The following is a 22991-nucleotide window of genomic DNA, read 5'->3' as shown; positions in this document are numbered from 1 at the left end:
ATGTTGTTGCCTACCCTCACCACCTGGGGGCGGCCCGTCAGGAAGTCCAGTACCCAGTTGCACAGGGCGGGGTCGAGACCCAGGGTCTCGAGCTTGATGACGAGCTTGGAGGGTACTATGGTGTTGAATGCCGAGCTGTAGTCGATGAACAGCATTCTCACATAGGTATTCCTCTTGTCCAGATGGGTTAGGGCAGTGTGCAGTGTGGTTGAGATTGCCCCCCTCCTTAGCAAGGATATAGTCTAATGCCAGGCTATGCCTGGCTGTAACAGCTTTAAGATGCTGAACATCAGTAGAAAGAAGGGCAAAACCAGCAATAGTCAAATTCATATGGGCCTGCATGGAGTAGGCGCTGGAAATTGTCCCTGGTTTCAGGGGGGTACCCTTACCAATATTGTATTGCATGCATGTAGTACGTTTATACACTTGTGTTTTGCACATTTCAATCAGATTTGGACAAAACCAGGTGTCAGATATTATTCTTACCATCTCCCCCCTCGGCACCAGGCCCACACAGAGGAGACGGGAGGCAGAGGCAAAATTGGTTTGCCAGAGGGTGATTGCCTCCACAGGCCATCAGGACCTCTATAGCAGCCATTAGACTCCCACAAAGGGTGATTAAGTGCATCCTCAGCCTGGTGTTGGTACAGATCAGTGATTTCAAACGTAGGCAAGCAGAACAGCATGAGTATGGCAGCGGGAAGCAGCATTCTTAGCAGCAGCATCAGCAGCTGCATTACCTAAACTAACGCTGTCAGTGTTGCCTGTGTGGGCACGGACCCTAAGAATAGCCAACTTGGCAGGAAGCAGCATAGCTTCAAGCAGGGCTTCTATCTGTAAACGGTGTTTAATAGGGGTACCAGAAGCGTTAACAAAGTCCCTACCTTTCCAAACCCCTATCCAAGACAGGCAAACGCCAATGGCGTATGCAGAGTCAAAATACATGTTCATCTTCAAAACCACTACCTAATTTACATGCTTCAGTAAGTGCTAGAACCTCAGCTTGTTGTGCTGAGCAATGTTCAGGCAAGGGCTGTTCAATCAACAATGACCTATCCAGTGAGACTATACCAAACCCTGCATGTTTCCTACCAGTCTCCCTATCAATAAAGGTAGTGCCGTCAACAAAGAGAGTAACGTCAGGGAGCTCAAGAGGTTCATAGAATCATAAAACACGGGACGAGATGTTACAAACTGTCCATTGTGCCAATAGATGGAATGCACTCACATGAGATTTGCCGTGATGTTGACAGAGTGGCATGGGAGGTTTATTTCTTAGACTGGGTTAAGATGTCAATTTTGGGACACATCCTCAGTAGTGTGCCTTCGAATCAGTGGGTGTTTCGGCCTTTAATCACTAAACACCCTCATCAAAGGTGGCCAGCTAAAGGGTGATCAAGCCTTAGCTTGTGTCCCATGCCCAATTAAGATGTCCCACGGGACTATGCAAGGCAGGGGCGTCCTCTTCCCTGAGCCAGCCCTACAGCTGACCGCATACCTCATATGCCCTCCTCAAGTTGGAGGGATCTGAATTGGGTTCTCAGGTGGGGGTGGGGGGTCATGAAGTTATAGCCCAGCAAGGGTCCTTCCGTTTGATCCAGAGCCACTGGCTGCCTCTTTCAGCTGCTTGAGAAACTGCTCTGACGGTCTGCCGCAGAGCCTGTCCATGGATTCCAAGTTCTGTCAGCAACCTGATGGTGGAAGAAGCCACAAATCCTCTGCATCCCACTTCAACTGGCCAGACTTTTGCATTCCAGCCATTGTTGCGAGAGTTGCGTCTGCTGCCAACTCTGTGTAACGCAGTTTTTTACTCTCGTAGGCCTCTTCAACAGGGTTTTCCCACGGGACTGTGAGCTCTATGATGTACACAGCCTTTCTTGAAGGGGACCAGAGTACCATGTCTGGCCTAAGGTTGGTAGAAGCAATCTGAGGTGGAAAAATGAGTTGCTGGCCAATTTCGACAAGCATCTTCCAGTCCCGGGCCATGGCTAGGTGTCCAGTTTCTGGCTTCGTTGGAGGATGCTTGGGCCTTTTCTGTCCCTCCCGGATCAATGTTGTTGTTTTGACGGGATTGCTTGTTTTTGGAGGTAATGAATTGGTTGCACTCCTCTTGGTCTCAAGTGTTGCAGCCAGGCTCTTGAGGACCTGATTGTGCCTCCAGGTGTAGCGGCCTTGTGAGAGGCTGGTCTTGCAACCTGTCATTATATGCCTGAGAGTCGCTGGAGCTGGGCAGAGGGGGCAGGTCGAGTCCTCGCCATACCATTGATGTAGGTTTTTTGGTGATGGAAGCACATCATAAACAGCTCTTATGATGAAGCTGATGTTGCTTGCCTCCATTTGCCAAAGCTCACTCCAGTTGATCTTTCTCCTCTCCAGGCCTTCCCACTACGTCCATTGTCCTTGTTTAGCAAGAGAGACAGCCTTTGCACTTCTTGCAGTCTCCTCCTGTCTGTGCACCTCCTCGACCACCAGCTTCCTGCGTTCAGATGTTGTTGCCTTATGGAACGTTGGTTTGCTTGCTGCCAGGCCAAAGCCTCCTCTTCCATGCTGGATATTCCCCACAATGTCTTGGTGTCTCAGGGCTGATGTTGCTTGCTGCACAGCCTTGGATGATATGCATTTCCGTCCAGTTTGTAGGGGAGGTGCAGCCTTGCTAATGGTCTGGTCTTTGGAGTCCTTCAATGTCATCTGAAGTCTTACTTTACAGCACTTGTACTCCTCCGTTAGACTTGTAAGAGGTAGTTCAAGGACCCCTTTGCCATAGAGGCCGATGTTACTCAGGCATCGTGGGACACCCAGCCATTTCTTCACGTATGAGGTAATGGTTTGCTCCATCTTCTCCACTGTTGTTTTTGGGTCCTCATAGAAGGTGAGTGGCCACATTACCCGGGGGAGAAGTCCAAACTGTAGGCACCAAAGCTTGAGCTTCCCAGGCAGTAGGGTCTTGTTGATGTTCTCAAGACCGTCTGCGATGTCCTGCCTTACTTGCTGCACTTGATCTTTATCCCGGAGGCTTTCGTTGTACCATCTACCCAGGCTCTTGACGGGTTGCTCAGACACCGTTGGTATCGGGTCATCTCCAATGCAGAACCTCACATCTTTACGCTGTCCCTTGACTATGGAGATGCTTCGAGATTTGCTTGGCTTGATTTTCATCCGGGCCCACTTGATGTTATCCTGCAGTTTTGCAAGTAGCCGCCTGGTGCATGCTGCAGTGGTGGTCAGTGTAGTCATGTCATCCATGTATGCTCGGATAGGTGGGAGACGGAGCCCTTCCTTAGTTCTCTCACCGCCGACCACCCATCTCGATGCCCTAATGATGACTTCCATGGCCATAGTGAAGGCCAGAGGTGAAATTGTACAGCCTGCCATTATGCCTACTTCAAAGCGCTGCCATGTTGTTGTGAAGTCAGGTGTTGTGAAACACAATTGCAGGTCTTGGAAATAGGCCTTTACCAGTGTAGTGATGGGTTCTGGTACGTGGAAAATGTTGAAGGATTCCCAGAGGAGTTCATGGGGAACTGAGCCAAAGGCATTGGCTAGGTCGAGAAAGATGACATAGAGGTCTCTCTTGTCCTTCTTAGCTGTTTGGATCTGGTGCCAAATCATACTAGTATGTTCCAGGCAACCAGAGAAACCAGGAATGCCTGCTTTCTGTACAGATGTATCAATGTACTTGTTCCTTTCCAGATAAGTGGACAGCCTCTGTGCTATTATACTGAAAAAGATCTTCCCTTCGACGTTGAGAAGGGAGATTGGTCGGAATTGACTGATGTCTGTCACATCCTTCTCTTTCGCGATTAGCACACCACCAGCCCTTCGCCATGCCTTTGGTATTATTTCCTTCTGCCACACTATCCTCATGAGCCTCCAAAGAAAGCGTAGAACATCCGGGGCGTTCTTGTAGAGCTTGTATGGTACTCCATTAGGCCCAGGAGCCGAGGCCGCTCTTGCTCTTCGGACAACGTTCTCTACTTCCCTCCATTTTGGAGGGTCAGTGTCCAGATTGAATTCTGGTGGTTGAATAGGTGGGATGTCATGTGGGATGATTATCTGCTCATGCCTTTTCATGTCCTGGTGGACCTTTTCCAGATGTTCTTCCAGTTCTGGCTATGGAGTTTTTAGGATTCCGCACTTTTCCTTTGTGAAGAGGTCTTTGACAAACTTAAAGGGGTTTTTATAGAACCGTGTTCTTGAGTGTTCTTCTCCGTAGTGCGGAGGATTTTTTGTCAGGTCGTTGTTGATTGTTTCCCACTCTCTCTTTTCAACAGCTTTGGGCCACCTCACACTTGGTCTGTGCCCGTTGATCTTTTCCTCTTTTAGAGGTCTCTGTGGTTGGGTGAGTACATCCACCCACATTTCTGTGCTTGTGTTATCCTCCTCCGTTACAGGGGTGCTGATGCTCTGCGAACTTTGGTTTCCGTCCCGTCGCTGTGCTTCATTCGACTGATTTGACTGGCTGCTTCGTAAGAAGTACTGGTCAATGTGAGGTCCCTGTCTCTGCTCTCCCAAGCACCTTTTCCTCCCTTGATGGATCCTTAACCCCCTTGCCATCATAAAGGTCAGGTCGGGCCTTTGAATCGCGTTGGACTTGGTCAGGAAAATGTCTCTACCCAGTAGGCTAACGGGAGTGGCAGGAGAGTTCAGAAAGGGAGCCTTAATAGTATTACAGTGCCTTGCGAAAGTATTCGGCCCCCTTGAACTTTGCGACCTTTTGCCACATTTCAGGCTTCAAACATAAAGATATAAAACTGTATTTTTTGGTGAAGAATCAACAACAATTGGGACACAATCATGAAGTGGAACGACATTTATTGGATATTTCAAACTTTTTTAACAAATCAAAAACTGAAAAATTGGGCGTGCAAAATTATTCAGCCCCCTTAAGTTAATACTTTGTAGCGCCACCTTTTGCTGCGATTACAGCTGTAAGTCGCTTGGGGTATGTCTCTATCAGTTTTGCACATCGAGAGACTGACATTTTTTCCCATTCCTCCTTGCAAAACAGCTTGAGCTCAGTGAGGTTGGATGGAGAGCATTTGTGAACAGCAGTTTTCTGTTCTTTCCACAGATTCTCGATTGGATTCAGGTCTGGACTTTGACTTGGCCATTCTAACACCTGGATATGTTTATTTTTGAACCATTCCATTGTAGATTTTGCTTTATGTTTTGGATCATTGTCTTGTTGGAAGACAAATCTCCGTCCCAGTCTCAGGTCTTTTGCAGACTCCATCAGGTTTTCTTCCAGAATGGTCCTGTATTTGGCTCCATCCATCTTCCCATCAATTTTAACCATCTTCCCTGTCCCTGCTGAAGAAAAGCAGGCCCAAACCATGATGCTGCCACCCCCATGTTTGACAGTGGGGATGGTGTGTTCAGCTGTGTTGCTTTTACGCCAAACATAACGTTTTGCATTGTTGCCAAAAAGTTCAATTTTGGTTTCATCTGACCAGAGCACCTTCTTCCACATGTTTGGTGTGTCTCCCAGGTGGCTTGTGGCAAACTTTAAACGACACTTTTTATGGATATCTTTAAGAAATGGCTTTCTTCTTGCCACTCTTCCATAAAGGCCAGATTTGTGCAATATACGACTGATTGTTGTCCTATGGACAGAGTCTCCCACCTCAGCTGTAGATCTCTGCAGTTCATCCAGAGTGATCATGGGCCTCTTGGCTGCATCTCTGATCAGTCTTCTCCTTGTATGAGCTGAAAGTTTAGAGGGACGGCCAGGTCTTGGTAGATTTGCAGTGGTCTGATACTCCTTCCATTTCAATATTATCGCTTGCACAGTGCTCCTTGGGATGTTTATAATAATAATAATAATTTTGCACGCCCAATTTTTCAGTTTTTGATTTGTTAAAAAAGTTTGAAATATCCAATAAATGTAGTTCCACTTCATGATTGTGTCCCACTTGTTGTTGATTCTTCACAAAAAAATACAGTTTTATATCTTTATGTTTGAAGCCTGAAATGTGGCAAAAGGTCGCAAAGTTCAAGGGGGCCGAATACTTTCGCAAGGCACTGTAGCTCTTGCCCACATGGGTTTTGTGGGTAGTTGTTTTCTGTTTTGTGTTTCTGCACCTGACAGGACTGTTTCGTTTTCGTTCATTCTCTTTGTTATTTTGTTTTGTGTTCAGTTTAAATAAAAATAACATGAACACTTACCACGCTGCACTTTGGTCCACACCTTCTTCATACGACAACCGTTACAAGGTTGTCCTTTTCCATAGTGGGGTTTTTCCCAATTAATAACTGTAGTTATTAATTGTGGTGGTGGTTTTTATTGCCATCTCTGAGCTCCCGTCTGCCATATCTCAAAAACGTTATTATTATTATTATTTTTTTTACTAATTAGGTTCTACGTGTAATGTGAATACAGATAAATGAATGCAAAATAACCTTATATGTGTATAGTCTATCCCTTAACTCGCACATGTTTATTTAAAGCAGGGTGATAAGTAAATTATAACTGAATACCATGTAATGTATGGATGGTGTAAAATAATCGTTCTCTATGGAGCAACCACAACATAGTAAAGGGTTCAAGATGATTTATAACTGGTATAAACTTTGGTATAACCTCCACAACAATCCTGGTATCTCCATGATAATCTTCTCCTTCCAATGGAGAAACAATTAATTCAAAACTATTTATTTTTAAAATGGGTCAGTAACACATGGGCAGGTGTATTCCATAATACAGCAATGGTGTGTGCTTTAAAGTTTATACCCCCACAGGAAATTCTTCGAGCATCTGATCCGAATGTCCACTCAGTTAATTCAAATACACAGGCATTATATTGTTTCTAATAACTAACTCCTGATTTAAAGTCACACCATCCAGTCACACCACACAGAAGACATGATACATAGAACAATTACAAACTACATAGAACAATCACAGAATACCTTAACAGAAACATTTTCAAACCCTTTATCACAACAATCGGCATTTATACTTGGAATTTCGCCCTAAACCTATCACCAAGTCTCACAATAATCATAACAATTTGCGTTTATACTTGGAATTTCGCAAAAAAACTATCAGCAAGTCACAATAATAAACATTTAACCCAGGAATGTACAACCTATTTCCACCTAGCTGATCTGTGCTTCCTCCCACGGGTTGTGTAACAATAATTTCACACTTTCCATTATTCCACTATTACTAAAAAGTTTACTGTAAGTTCATATAAATTTAACAGCGAGGCACCACTTACTTGCCAGAATGACTCATTAACCACAACGAGCTATAGCAAATGACAGACTTTAGATATACTGTAACAGATGTCTGCTTACCTTGTAATTTTGTAGCGCTTGCACGTGGATCAATGGTCAGTCCAGCGAAGTGGTCACTCGCTCCTGGCAAGCTTGCCAAAATGTTGGTCAATTTCTTCAACAAATGATCAGGTCTATATAATTATCAAACATACATTACTAATGGAAAGGAAACACAGTCTCTTTGTTTAAGTATTAAAATACTTATTTAGTAATACAATTGCAAGCAGAAGTTGGTACAGAGTACAGTATAGCAGTATATAATAGTTCTCCCCGAGTTCTGCAAAATGTCTAAGACATCCTGTAACTCATATAAGTTCTCCCAGTCTTTCTTGCGTGAGTTTCCCTGGCAACAACATTTTAATAAATCTAACCTCCCCCTGACAGCAGGAACCATCTTATCAGCAAGTAAAAACTCAGAAGTGGGTTTGACCAAAACTTGACCTTTCATCACAGGTTCATAACAAGGTGAATGAGTGTAAGCATCTTCTGACAGGTGGCTGATTTCATCAGGTCTGTGGCAGCCTTGTGTTCTCAGAAAACCAGATAACCACGGTGGAATCCAGACGGGAGGAGTCTGAACGTAGACGCCTTCTGATAGTGTCTGAAGATCACAACACTCAAAAACTGGTTTTAACACACACAGAGGTCTCCTGAAGAGGAGTAACATAATGTTATACATAATGTTATACCTTTAAAAGGTATAATGCCTTGGTTTAACCCTCTTCACTTCCCAAGGACATCCAAACACAATTGTTTCTCCTGGCGCAGTTGATTAATGTCCGGTTGTAAAGATAACAGGATTTGTCCCCAAAGGCATGTAAAGAAGCCATTGTCTGATATCTACAGAGCTTGTTGTTTATTCACAACATTATTACAGTCACACTGGATGAAGCTGACACCAGTGAATACAGAGATTATGAGAAAGTTTAGTTTTAGTTTAGAGTTTATTAATCACATGCACAGGGTCACGTATGTAATTGCCGGGTACAGTGAAATTCTGGGGGGGTAAAATATCTATAGGGGGAGCAGTGGAGGGGGGATCCGGAGGGCAGAAGGGGGACAGGGGGAGAAGTTAGCTGACTAGTGGTGACTATTCAGCAGCCTGATAGTCTGGGGATAGAAGCTCTTTGCCAGTCTGTCAGTTTTTGACTCCTGTACTGCCCGCGTCTGAGTGATGGAAGCAGGGGAGAACAGGCTGTGGCTCGGGTGGCAGACGTCCCTCATGATCTTCTTGGCCTTCCTGCGATACCTAGAGTTGTAGGTGTCCCGGAGGGCAGTCAGTGTGCACCCAATGGTGCGTTCGGGTGAGCGTACCATCCACTGCAGGGCCTTGTGGTCAGCGGCGATGGAGTTGCAGTCAGCGGCGGTGGAGGCTATGATACAGCCTGACAGTATGCTCTCAATGGTGCTCCTGTAGAACACTGTGAGGGCCCTCGGGTAAAGCTGTATGACTCAACATGAGGTACTGCTGCCAGAGCTAAAATCTTGTGCCAGCTACTCAATTACATTTTGGGCTTGGGTTGAGGGCTATGACATACCATTTATCCCACTGGGCACAGACGTCATTTCCAATTTTTATTTACATTTGGTTGAGCTGTCAACTAACATGAATTCAACATGAAATCAATAAAAAATGTCACCATGTCATTTGATTTACTTGAAAGTTGTGTGAAAGAAATATGAAATTCCCTTACGTTTGTTGAAATGGCGTGGAAAAAGCATTGATTCAACCAGTTTTTCCCCAGTGGGATGTTACGTGGGTCACGAAACTACTGCTGCCAAAATATTTCAGATCATATTGATTCCCCTGACACATAGTTACAGCTGTACCTCACGTGCAGTGGTTCCCAAACCTTTTATAGTCCTATACCCCTTCAAACATTCAACCTCTAGCTACGTACCCCCTCTAGCACCAGGGTCAGCGCACTCTCAAATGTAGTTTTTTTGCCATCATTGTAAGCCTGCCACACAGAGATATATTTATTAAACATAAGAATGAGTGTGAGTTTTTGTCACAACCCAGCTCGTGGGAAGTGACAAAGAGCTCTTATAGGACAAAATAATAATACAATAATAATACAATAATAATCAATAACCATCTTACATATAAATCCTTATTTCATAAAAAAATGTGAATAACTCACCACAGGTTAATGAGAAGGGTGTGCTTGAAAGGATGCACACACCTCTGCAATGTTGGGTTGTATTGGAGAGAGTATCGTCTCTTCAGTGGGTCATATGATTGAGTGTAGTCTGGCCCAGGAGTGTGAAGGTGAACGGAAAGGCTCTGGAGCAACGAACCGCCCTTGCTGTCTTTGCCTGGCCGGTTCCCCTCTTTCCACTGGGATTCTCTGCCTCTAACCCTATTACAGGGGCTGAGTCACTGGCTTACTGGTGTTATTTCATGCCGTCCCTAGGAAGGGTGCGTCACTTGAGTGGGTTGAGTCACTGATGTGATCTTCCTGTCTGGGTTGGCCCCCCCCTCCTTGGGTTGTGCCGTGGCGGAGATCTTTGTGGGCTATACTCGGCCTTGTCTCAGGATGGTAAGTTGGTGGTTGAAGATATCCCTCTAGTGGTGTGGTGGCTGTGCTTTGTCAAAGTGGGTGGGGTTATATCCTTCCTGTTTGGCCCTGTATCATCGGATGGGGCCACAGTGTCTCCTGACCCCTCCTGTCTCAGCCTCCAGTATTTATGCTGCAGTAGTTTATGTGTCGGGGGGCTAGGGTCAGTTTGTTATATCTGGAGTACTTCTCCTGTCTTATCCGGTGTCCTGTGTGAATTTAAGTATGCTCTCTCTAATTCTCTCTTTCTCTCTTTCTTTCTCTCTCTTGGAGGACCTGAGCCCTAGGACCATGCCTCAGGACTACCTGGCATGATGACTCCTTGCTGTCCCCAGTCCACCTGGCCGTGCTGCTGCTCCAGTTTCAACTGTTCTGCCTGTGATTATTATTATTTGACCATGCTGGTCATTTATGAACATTTGAACATCTTGGCCATGTTCTGTTATAATCTCCACCCGGCAAGCCAGAAGAGGACTGGCCACCCCTCATAGCCTGGTTTCTCTCTAGGTTTCTTCCTAGGTTTTGGCCTTCCTAGGGAGTTTTTCCTAGCCACTGTGCTTCTACACCTGCATTACTTGCTGTTTGGGGTTTTAGGCTGGGTTTCTGTACAGCACTTTGAGATATCAGCTGATGTACGAAGGGCTATATAAATACATTTGATTTGATTTGATTTTGATTTGATCGTACTTAAATCATTTTACACACACAGTCTGTGCCTGTATTTCGTTTTCATGCTAGTGAGGGTTGAGAATCCACTCTCACATACAGTAGGTGCGTGGTTACAAAGGGCATCAGTGTCTTAACAGCGCAATTTGCCAAGGCAGGATACTCTGAGCGCAGCCCAATCCAGAAATCTGGCAGTGGCTTCTGATTAAATTCAATTTTCACAGAACCACTTGTTGCAAGGCTCTCTTGTTCAGATATCTGTAAGTGGACTGGAGGCAGGGCATGAAAGGGATAACGAATCCAGTTGTTTGTGTCATCCGTTTCGGGAAAGTACCTAGTAATTGGGCACTTAACTCACTCAGGTGCTTCACTATATCACATTCAACATTGTCCGTAAGCTTGAGTTCCTTTGCACACATAAAATCATACAATGATGGAAAGACCTGTGTGTTGACCTTGTTAATGCAGACAGAGAAGAGCTCCAACTGCTTAATCACATCCGCAATTTTGTCCCGCACATTGAATATAGTTGCGGAGAGTCCCTGTAATCCTAGATTCAGATCAATCAGGCGAGAAAAACCATCACCCAGATAGGCCAGTTGTGTGAGAAACTCATCATCATGCAAGCGGTCAGTGAAAATTATGTCAGTAAAGAAAACTTTAAGGTTGTCTCTCATTTTTTTTTAAATGTGTCAATACTTTGCCCCTTGATAACCAGTGCACTTCTGTATTTTGTAAAAGCATTACATGGTCGCTGCCCATATCATTGCATAGTGCAGAAAATACATGAGAGTTCAGGGGCCTTGCTTTAACAAAGTTAACCATTTTCACTGTTGAGTCCAAAACGTCTTTCAAGCTGTCAGGCATTCCCTTGGCAGCAAGAGCCTCTTGGTGGATACTGAAGTGTTCCCAAGTGGCATTGGGATATTTGTATTTGACATTGTGTTCTTATTCCGTGGAACACTAGATGGTTGAATTTTTATTTTTGGCAGTGAAAAGAGGCTACTCAGGCGAGGAAAAAAACTCACCCAAATGTATAGCCCCGTTGGAAAATATAAATGGACTGTTTGAAAATGTGTAGATTTCAATTTTTTAATTTTTTTATAAATACTTTTATGTGAATCACATTTTTATTTGGCGTACCCCCCGACGTCAGTGAGCGTACCCGTTTGGGAATACCTGCTCTATTCAACTTCATTCTAATGGCTCCCTGTTTAAACATACAGTGCCTTGCGAAAGTATTCGGCCCCCTTGAACTTTGCGACCTTTTGCCACATTTCAGGCTTCAAACATAAAGATATAAAACTGTATTTTTTTGTGAAGAATCAACAACAAGTAGGACACAATCATGAAGTGGAACGACATTTATTGGATATTTCAAACTTTTTTAACAAATCAAAAACTGAAAAATTGGGCGTGCAAAATTATTCAGCCCCTTTACTTTCAGTGCAGCAAACTCTCTCCAGAAGTTCAGTGAGGATCTCTGAATGATCCAATGTTGACCTAAATGACTAATGATGATAAATACAATCCACCTGTGTGTAATCAAGTCTCCGTATAAATGCACCTGCACTGTGATAGTCTCAGAGGTCCGTTAAAAGCGCAGAGAGCATTAAATAAAGGTTCAAATAAATATGGGCTAAAAGAAGACCATGTCTGATTTAATTTTGACTTAGCATCCCAATATTACACTTTGTATGCATCACAGAAGACTAAAATATAACACAACTGTTTGACAAAGAAACACCAGATTTTGGTTATTAAATGTAAAAAAAAATCAGTGTTATTATGAAATGATTAAAAATATTAATAACATTCAATAAGGTCAAAGAGGGCACTTTCGGTTATTGACTGCAGGAAAAGGCCACAACACTCTCAAGTGCACCTTACAAACAATACCTGTTAAAAGTTTGGATACACCGATTAATTCAAGGGTCTTTCTTTCTTTTTTCTATTTTCTACATTGTAGAATAATACTGAAGACATCAAAACTATAACAAAACACATATGGAATCAGGTAGTAACAAAAAAAGTGTTAAACAAATCAAAATATATTTTATATTTAAGAATCTTCAAAGTAGCCACCGTTTGCCTTGATGACAGCTATGCACACTCTTGGCATTGTCTCAACTGGAATGCATTTCAATTAACAGGTGTGTCTTGTTGAAAGGTCCTTTGTGGAATTTCTTTCCTTCTTAAGATTTTGAGCCAATCAGTTGTGTTGTGACAAGGTAGAGGTGGTATACAGAAAATAGCCCTATATGCTGAAAGACCAAATCCACATTATGGCAAGAACAGCTCAAATAAGGAAAGAGAAATGGCAGTCCATCATCACTTTAAGACATGAAGGTCAGTCAATACGGAATTTCAAGAACTTTGAACGTTTCTTCAAGTGCAGTCGCAAAAACCATCAAGCATTATGATGAAACTGGCTCTCATGAGGACCGCCACAGCAAGGAAAGAACCAGAGTTACCTCTGCTGCACAGGATAAGTTCATTAGAGTTACCAGCCTCAGAAATTGTAGCCTAAATAAATGCTTCACAGAGTTTAAAAAATCTCAACATCAACTGTTCAGAGGAGACTGCGTGAATCAGGCATTCATGGTCAAATTGCTGTGAAGAAACCATTATTAAAGGACACCAATAAGAAGAAGAGACTTGTTTGGGCCAAGAAACATGAGCAATGGACATTGGACTGGTGAAAATATGTCATTTGGTCTGATGAGTATTACAGACTCGGTCAGGTAGAGGTTGAAAATGTCAGTGAAGACACTTGCCAGTTGGTCCGCGCATGCTTTGAGTACACGTCCTGGTAATCTGTCTGGCCCCGTGGCTTTGTGAATGTTGACCTGACCGGAACATCTGGTGCTCTCATGCATGCTTTGGTGTTGCTTGCCTTGAAGAGAGCATAAAAGGCATTTAGCTCGTCTGGTAGGCTTGCGTCACTGGGCAGCTCACGGCTGGGTTTCCCTTTGTAGTCCGTAATAGCTTTCAAGCCCTGCCACATCATATGAGCGTTAGAACCGGTGTAGTAGGATTCAATCTTAATCCTGCATTGATGCTTTGCCTGTTTGACAGTTCGTCTGAGGGCGTAGTGTGATTTCTTATAAGCGTCCGGATTAGTGTCCCTCTCCTTGAAAGTGGCAGCTCTAACCTTTAGCTCGATGCGGATGTTGCCTGTAATCCATGGCTTCTGGTTGAGCTATGTATGTACGGTCACTGTGGGATCGTCGATGCATTTATTGATGAAGCCGATGACTGAGGTGGTATACTCCTCAATGCCATTGGATGAATCCCATAACATATTCCAGTCTGTGCTAGCAGAACAGTCCTGTAGTTTAGCATCCACATCATCTGACCATTTTCATATTGAGCAAGTCACTGGTACTTCCTGCTTAAGTTTTTGCTTGTAAGTAGGAATCAGGGGGATAGAATTATGGTCAGATTTGCCAAATGGAGGGCGAGGGATAGCTTTCTATTCATCTTTGTGTGTGTAGTAAAGGTGGTCTAGTTTTTTTCCTCTGGTTGCACATGTGACATGCAGGTAAAAATTAAGTAAAACCGATTTAAGTTAGCATATATTAAAGTCCCCAGCCACTAGGAGCACCACTTCTGGATGAGCATTTTCTTGTTTGCTTATGGCCTTATACAGATCGTTGAGTGTCGTCTTAGTGCCAGCATCAGTTTGTGGAGATAAATATATGGCTATGAATAATATAGATGCAAACTATCTTGGTAGATAGTGTGGTCTGCAGCTTATCATAAGTTACTTTACCTAAGGCTAGCAATACCTCAAGACTTCTTTAATATTAGACTTCGCACACCAGCTGTTATTGACAAATAGCCCCTCGTCTTACCAGACATAGCTTCTCTGTCCTGCCGATGCATGGAAAATCCCGCCAGTTCTATATTATCTGTGTTGTCGTTCAGCCACGACTCTGTAAAACATAACATATTACAGTTTTTAATGTCCCGTTGGTAGGATTGTCTTGATCGTAGATCATACATTTTGTTATCCAATGATTGCACGTTAGCCAATAGAATGGATGGTAGTGGAGAAAAAATCTTTGACCAGTTCGAGGTGAGTAATCGCTGTTCTGATGTCCAGAAGTTATGGTTATAAGAAATGGTAGCAGCAACATTATGTACAAAACAAGTTACAAAATAAGTTACAAACAATGTGAAAATACAAACAATATAGCACAGTTGGTTAGCACAGTTGGCAGCTATCCCCTCTGGCACCATTATTTTGAACCAGCATAACTACCACAGCATTCTGCAGCAATACGCCATCCCATCTGGTTTGCACTTAGTGGGACTATCATTTGTTTTTCAACAGGACAATGACCCAACACACCTCCAGGCTGTGTAAGGGCTATTTGAAAAACAAAGCCTTTTGGGTTCCATGTAGAACTCTTTTCACAAAAGAGTTCTTCCTGGCACCAAAAAGGGTTCTACCTTGAACCAAAAAGGGCTCTCCCATAGAGACAGCCGCAGAACCCCTTTGGAACCCTTTTCGTCTAAGAGTGTACAGTCTTTTTTGCTAATCTTTATCAAGGGTGCCAAAAATCTGGGTCATGACTGTATATGCAGATACTACATGCAGTGTACATTGTGGCTTTGTACACCCCAAAAAACTCTCCCCATAGAGATCCAGACAGCGTGATCGTGGCTGATTTTAGCTAGTTAGCTAGCCACCGGAGGACAACGACACAACGAGATGCAACAATAAAAAAAGATATACGTCAATGGCGTTTGGCTTCTGATGTGATGTGATTGGTCCGAATCCAAATCCAAACTGGCTTCCCTTAACACCTTTTTTTGGTGCGCCAGGGCCATTCACAGCTGAGCTCACTCAGTTTAGCTCAAGGCTGATTGGCTATTATTTTATGTATTTTTTATCAAGGGAGGCCAAATGCTCACCGGCTTCACTTGCATTCAATACTACGGGCGGTAACAATGTCACACTCTTTTTGACAAGACAGCATCAGATAGATACGCTACATATACTGAGACAGAGGGTTGCTGTTTTATTTTCTCAGATGCTTTCTCCGGTGAGATACATTCAGCTTCTTGTGAATTGAAGGAAATCTATGAAACACAGAGAGATTAAAGATACTTTATTTTCTAGGTTTTGTATTTTTCTTCTTGGTCAATTTTTTGGGGGGCCTGGCTTCCCTTGGTATCCATGAATACACGCCACTGGTGCAAATGTTAGCAGGTGTCATTAGCATATTCATAAATTACAATGTTTTCAATTGACCTGCCCGGTAGGAGGCACATAAAATGGTTCCATAAGTAAATGAATAAACCCACTCTCTAGAGCATGCGCTACGTGCGTCAGCCCTCTGCTTCAGGTACCTAAGGAGCAGTTTTCACAGGCGCAGTTTCTTGCAGCGGATAACTCCTCTCATCTCCTTTCACCACCTTCTGTTATTCTTTAAAAGCATGTCCAGACTTTTTGAAGAAGAAGCACATTTTCTTTTGTCCTTCGACGTGTTAAAATGATGAGCAAGCGCAATCTCAGGCAGCTGTGAACAGGAATCCAAGGTGTGTTCAAATTCTACTGAGCTACACAAATGTCTGAAATGACATTATACAATGGTAGTCTAAAACAAAGTTGGTTGCTTTTTCTGAGCATACAATTAAGAAGTGTTAATTCTAAGTAAGTGTAAGAAGTAAGCGATAAAGGATACACATGTATATATTTGTATGTCCACGTTTAGTTCTGAACATTTAAATTTCATGAAATTGACTGAATGTTGTTTTATCCCATGTGTTGCTTTTATGCTCAGTTCAGATTTTCTGTCAGTTTGGAGTTGAAGTTTAATTTCTTGAACAGGCAGGCAGCCTATGTGGGGTACAGTATGTTGGGTTTGGATGTATTCTTTATGAATTGATTTGATGCACTTAAATCAGGATCCTGCTGCTAATTGCAGTCTGTAAAATAGGCTGAACTGTTGTTTAGGAGAGTGCTGGGTAGCAGTCATATGAAAATGCCTTTCCAGTTTTATGCACAGTCTGTTCAGTTTCATCAGTGTGCACAGATAATTATGCTACTGGCACCAAAGATTAACATATTGGAACACAGGTAAGCTCCAAAGCTCATTTTCACACCCTCTAGCTCTGTATCCCTGCCTTCTGCTCCTATAGAGTAAGATGAGACACCCACTGCAGAGAAACTAACAGGCCTAATGAAACATTCATGTCTCAGCTCTGAAATGTATGAAGTGATAGAGACATCTATTACTGTAGCAACAGCACATCATTTTGCTGCAATACAAAATTATTTCATTTTTACATTAGACTTGATTTTGCCAAGCATTTAGAATGTGTTTATCACACAGTGCGAAGTGCTACTGAAGACTTGGTTATTGCAGGAATAATTTTTTATTTGAATTAGCTAGAACAGATGACTGAAAAATGGGAATCATAATATGTGGTAAATAATTGCACAAACATGTGGCTACACAAGATTTACTACAGTATTCATGTCATACACACTGGTGAAACTACCACCATACTATCACTGTAAGAGGCAATGTGTGCATTTGTGATGTACTGTAAATTCATAATTCCCAGTTACAACTAGTGGAATCTGATCAGCCCTTTAGTCAAGACTTAATCGTGCAAAACATATATCTCTTGTGAGACTTTACTGAACTGTGTCAGTCAACATATGAGAGCTTTTACATCATTTTATGTAGAATCAGGATGCTGTAATATAAAATTGTGTTGTTGCTGTGGTACTCTTTAGGTGTTGTATTTCTCTCTGTATGGAATTTCTCTCAGAGCAATGATGTGCAGACATCTCCAGTGATCCTGTTCCTCTCTACTCCCACTTACAAGCCCCTACTGTGAAATGGAGAAGTACTGCCTGGACTCTCTTTCCAACATCTCAGAACAGCACGGCATGTTCTGTAACATCACATTGCTAAACGTCACAGGAAATGACTCTGGGACAAAATCCATCGAGGACCTCCTACTGGAATTTCTAGGGCCGAAACGCTCTCCCGTCTTCCTCCCTATCACCCTGGTTTACCTGCTCATCTTCTTTTTTGGTGTGTCTGGCAACCTTCTCACATGCGCAGTGATATCCAAACACAAGAAGATGCGTACCACCACCAACCTGTTCCTGTTCAGCCTGGCTGTGTCGGACCTCTTGGTGCTCCTCTTTGGGATGCCCCTGGAGATCTACGACATGTGGCAGAACTACCCCTTCCCTTTCGGCGAGGGAGTCTGCTACTTCAAGATCTTCCTCCTTGAGACCGTCTGCTTCGCTTCCATCCTAAATGTGACAGTGCTGAGTGCGGAGAGGTACATCGCCGTGGTCCATCCACTAAAAATACGCTATGTCTCCACCAACAAGCATGCAAAGCATGTCATCAGTGCCGTATGGGTGGTGTCCCTGGTCTGTGCCATCCCCAACACCTCCCTGCATGGCATCTACTACTTGAATCTCCCGGAGAAGGTGGCAGAGTCAGCCATATGCAGTTTGATAGGGGCCCCGTGGATCTATAACCTGGTGATCCTGATCACCACTGCGTGCTTCTACATTGTGCCCATGACGGTGATGAGCGGTCTGTACCTGGTGATGGGCATCCAGCTGGGCAGGGAGCGACACCTTTCCCAGGGAACGATGAGGAAGAACTGTAGCACCAACACCAACTGGAGAATCCACGTAGAGCGAGGGCGTAGGAGACAAGCCACCAAGATGCTTGGTAAGTTCTGCATTCCATTTCCATGCCCATTTCCGTTGTCACAGTCACAAGCCTGTCTTCCATGGTCAACACAATTTTGACATTTAAACTGTTTTCTGGTAGTAATATCCATAAAGGTTTTGAATGATAAGTTCATCCCTTGTACATTTTATATTATGCAGTCTGTGTTAGTGATAATAATATTGTAATTTAGAAAATTCTCTCATGTTGATAATAAAGAGCATAAAGAGTTTCTAGGTCGATGTACAGGTAACTACCAAAATAATGGAAACACTTGAGTAAATGAGGTATACAAAGTATTTTGAAAGCAGGTGCTTCCACACGTGCGGGTCCTGAGTTAATTAAGCAATTAACATCCCATCATGCTTAGGGTCAAGTATAAATATGCTGGGCAGGTCATTATGTTAGCCATTATTTTGGATACCATGACTATGCCCCCATAGGATGACAATGACTCCATCCACATGGCACAAGTGGTCACTGAATGATTTGATGAGCATGACAACGATGTTAGCCATGGCCATATCAGTCACCAAATTTTACACCAATTAAACATTTATGGAAGAGTCTGGATTGGAACCTGAGACAGCATTTTCCACATCCAACAACAAAACAGCAAATGATGGAATTTCTTGTTGAAGAATGGTGTCGCATCCCTCCAATAGAGTCCCCAACACCCAATTAAGACATGTTGGTGTTTCTTTTATTTTGGCAGTTACCTGTATGTCTTGGCAGTGTTTGTTTATTTGAGACTAGGCCGGATTATCTAATCTGCGACAATGCAATGGCATGGTCGAAAAACAAAACTTTCTGAAAACCCATGGCATGATTCTTTGTACCCATTTGACACTTCTTACACAGGGCATTGCTATTTTGGGAAGTGTCTCTGCACTGAATGTTGATCTCTTTGCAATGGCGGAGCTTTGTTTTGAGTAGCAGTGTTCATCCAATACTTTAATTTCCTCTCCAGTAGTTATCTAAAGATAATTGATTTATATTCCATGGAGAATTGAGGAGGCAATTCCTTTTTTCCTCGTTCTACTTTCAGGAAAATTGGCTGTCAAGAGGCCCTTAACTCCCTCTACACGATCTCATGGTGAAATGGTGAATGTGGGCCAGTTTCTGTCAGTAGTTACAGTGCCTTGCGAAAGTATTCGGCCCCCTTGAACTTTGCGACCTTTTGCCACATTTCAGGCTTCAAACATAAATATATAAAACTGTATTTTTTTGTGAAGAATCAACAACAAGTGGGACACAATCATGAAGTGGAACGACATTTATTGGATATTTCAAACTTTTTTAACAAATCAAAAACTGAAAATTTGGGCGTGCAAAATTATTCAGCCCCCTTAAGTTAATACTTTGTAGCGCCACCTTTTGCTGCGATTACAGCTGTAAGTCGCTTGGGGTATGTCTCTATCAGTTTTGCACATCGAGAGACATTTTTCCCCATTCCTCCTTGCAAAACAGCTCGAGCTCAGTGAGGTTGGATGGAGAGCATTTGTGAACAGCAGTTTTCAGTTCTTTCCACAGATTCTCGATTGGATTCAGGTCTGGACTTTTACTTGGCAATTCTAACACTTGGATATGTTTATTTTTGAACCATTCCATTGTAGATTTTGCTTTATGTTTTGGATCATTGTCTTGTTGGAAGACAAATCTCCGTCCTAGTCTCAGGTCTTTCGCAGACTCCATCAGGTTTTCTTCCAGAATGGTCCTGTATTTGGCTCCATCCATCTTTCCATCAATTTTAACCATCTTCCCTGTCCCTGCTGAAGAAAAGCAGGCCCAAACCATGATGCTGCCACCACCATGTTTGACAGTGGGGATGGTGTGTTCAGCTGTGTTGCTTTTACGCCAAACATAACGTTTTGCATTGTTGCCAAAAAGTTCAATTTTGGTTTCATCTGACCAGAGCACCTTCTTCCACATGTTTGGTGTGTCTCCCAGGTGGCTTGTGGCAAACTTTAAACAACACTTTTTATGGATATCTTTAAGAAATGGCTTTCTTCTTGCCACTCTTCCATAAAGGCCAGATTTGTGCAATATACGACTGATTGTTGTCCTATGGACAGAGTCTCCCACCTCAGCTGTAGATCTCTGCAGTTCATCCAGAGTGATCATGGGCCTCTTGGCTGCATCTCTGATCAGTCTTCTCCTTGTATGAGCTGAAAGTTTAGAGGGACGTCCAGGTCTTGGTAGATTTGCAGTGGTCTGATACTCCTTCCATTTCAATATTATCGCTTGCACAGTGCTCCTTGGGATGTTTAAAGCTTGGGAAATATTTTGTATCCAAATCCGGCTTTAAACTTCTTCACAACAGTATCTCGGACCTGCCTGGTATGTTCCTTGTTCTTCATGATGCTCTCTGCTCTTTTAACGGACCTCTGAGACTATCACCGTGCAGGTGCATTTATACGGAGACTTGATTACACACAGGTGGATTGTATTTATCATCATTAGTCATTTAGGTCAACATTGGATCATTCAGAGATCCTCACTGAACTTCTGGAGAGAGTTTGCTGCACTGAAAGTAAAGGGGCTGAAAAATTTTGCACGCCCAATTTTTCAGTTTTTGATTTGTTAAAAAAGTTTGAAATATCCAATAAATGTCGTTCCACTTCATGATTGTGTCCCACTTGTTGTTGATTCTTCACAAAAAAATACAGTTTTATATCTTTATGTTTGAAGCCTGAAATGTGGCAAAAGGTCGCAAAGTTCAAGGGGGCCGAATACTTTCGCAAGGCACTGTATATGAGTAGAATGTCTCAGTTTCATGAGGACCAGGTCTTGCAGGGAACAGGATACCCTGTTGTTCCACTCCTTCCCCCCTCTCTCTGCATCACTTAATTCATCCTCCTTCTCGGTCTCCCTCTCCTCTTGTCGCTGTCTGTTATGTAGCTGTGGTCGTGCTGGTGTTTTCCATCTGCTGGGCGCCTTTCCATATCGACCGGCTCTTGTGGAGCTGCATCATGCAGTGGTCTGTCTGGACAGACCTCAACCAAACTGTGTACCAGTGTGTGCACCTCCTTTCCGGCATCCTCTTCTACCTCAGCTCTGCAGTCAACCCCGTTATCTACAACATGCTCTCCACACGCTTTCGGGAATGCTTCTGGGATCTTATCTGCACACATACGAAAGACACCGCCTCTAGAAAAGACTGCCCACCCTTCGCCAAAATCCTGCTGGTTCCCTCTGGCCCAGTTCCTAAATCCCAGGCCAGTCCCAGGGACCAGAACTCCCTCACTCCCCTGTTATCTCCAATTGGGACTGGGAGCACAGAGATCACAACACTGACATGTGAACATTCCTGTGTGGTAGACTCTGACTTCACTGCTACTGCTTTTTAATCATCTTTAATATTTAATGTGGTAGTAGATATGATGCCCTCTGTCAGGCTGTGGATTTGACTAATGAGCAGATGATGCATTGTGCACAGCTGGATGATCATTATTTCATGAGGTGATCTGTGGACTCAATTGTGATCTGTTATTAAAGCAACATAAATCCTCATAGCAGACAGATGTATCCGAAAACAACTGATTTAGGGGTATGTAAATGAGAGACTTGGTTGCACTTGATAATTCACTCTAGTGATTGATTATCCCATATGATTGGTCTTCTCATATTGATCTGTGTGATATATGGACTATGTGAACTGCAGTTACAGTATTTATCATCCTTGTGTTTCATAACCACCTATTCCAACCCGTAATTTAGTGTGTATGTCAAAACTACCCATTTCTCCTTGTCAAAGACATTGAATGTACGTATGTAGCACTGCTGTCCTTTGACATAGATATTTTATGTAAATATACTGTAAATCAATTCATAATTATTGCCTTTCTGTGATAACAGCAAAACATGAATGAATTGCTTGATGAGTATTTCATGAATTGTTTACAATGTCTGCAACAGAATGTGTATTACATTGAGAATGTATCGTATGAGTCTCTTGGAGACCCTAACAACAACAACAGCAACAACAACAGTAGTCTGTTCGACCATCAATGTGTAAGTGGCAGTAGTATAATGGGAACCACGATGAGGCTTCTACAAAAGTTGATCCTGATTTCACAGCAAGTTGTTCCTGATTTCCCTGCTGCCCCACATCTGGGCAAAGACTGTGTTCTTGTAGAGTGTCAATATTGAAGAGAATCCATCATAAGAGACAATTACAGAACTTAGAACATTTGATTAAAGATTCCTAGTAAAGATTCCTGGTAGCCTCTATGGATGAATTGTCATTCTGTACAAAACAAATTAGCTTTGCCTGCCACATAACATTCACTGGAGGGTAATGAATGCCATTTTCTTTCTTGTGTATACGACAACATATTGAATAGCTCCATGGTGTGTGCTAACATTGTGTTCTCCAACTGGATATTGAACTCTACACTCTTAGAAAAAAAGGTGCTATCTAGAACAAAAAAGGTTATTTGGCTGTCCTCATAGGAGAACCCTTTGAATAACCCCTTTTGGTTCCAGACAGAACCCTTTTGGTTCCGGGTAGAACCCTTTTGGGTTCCATGTAGAACCCAGTGTTCTACATGGAACCCAAAAGAGTTCTACCTGGAACCAAAAAGGGTTCCACCTAGAACCAAAACGGGCTCTGCTATGGGGACAGCTGCAGAACCCTTTTGTAACCCTTTCTATCTAAGAGTATAGGAACCAACTCTTATTCCAAAATGCAATCCTTGCCACCACACTGCACCTGAGGCCTGGAGAATTACCTTTCATTTTCATTTTGGGTTTCAATTTC

General features: G+C 43.0%; 1 protein-coding gene across 1 annotated transcript; it reads left to right on the top strand.

Moving 5' to 3' along the window:
* The first annotated feature begins 17370 nt into the window (after nucleotides 1-17370).
* LOC139369856 (neuromedin-U receptor 2-like) lies at nucleotides 17371-21579 on the top strand. The gene is made up of 2 exons (XM_071109136.1): nucleotides 17371-18229; nucleotides 21131-21579. The coding sequence occupies exons 1-2, from the start codon at nucleotides 17371-17373 to the stop codon at nucleotides 21577-21579; spliced, it is 1308 nt and encodes a 435-aa protein (XP_070965237.1).
* The last annotated feature ends 1412 nt before the right edge of the window (nucleotides 21580-22991 follow it).

Source organism: Oncorhynchus clarkii, chromosome 17 (genome assembly GCF_045791955.1).
Source record: "Oncorhynchus clarkii lewisi isolate Uvic-CL-2024 chromosome 17, UVic_Ocla_1.0, whole genome shotgun sequence".
NCBI lineage: Eukaryota > Metazoa > Chordata > Actinopteri > Salmoniformes > Salmonidae > Oncorhynchus > Oncorhynchus clarkii.
The sequence above is the reverse complement of the archived record's forward strand: the minus strand, read 5'-3'. Positions and strand labels throughout refer to the sequence as shown.

What these genes read in the sequence shown, in the direction of transcription:
- LOC139369856 (XM_071109136.1), top strand. Translation starts at nt 17,371, where the DNA reads ATGGAGAAGTACTGCCTGGACTCTCTTTCCAACATCTCAGAACAGCAC. An exon ending in ACAAGCCACCAAGATGCTTG is followed by an intron (nt 18,230 to 21,130) that starts GTAAGTTCTGCA and finishes TCTGTTATGTAG; the next exon opens with CTGTGGTCGTGCTGGTGTTT.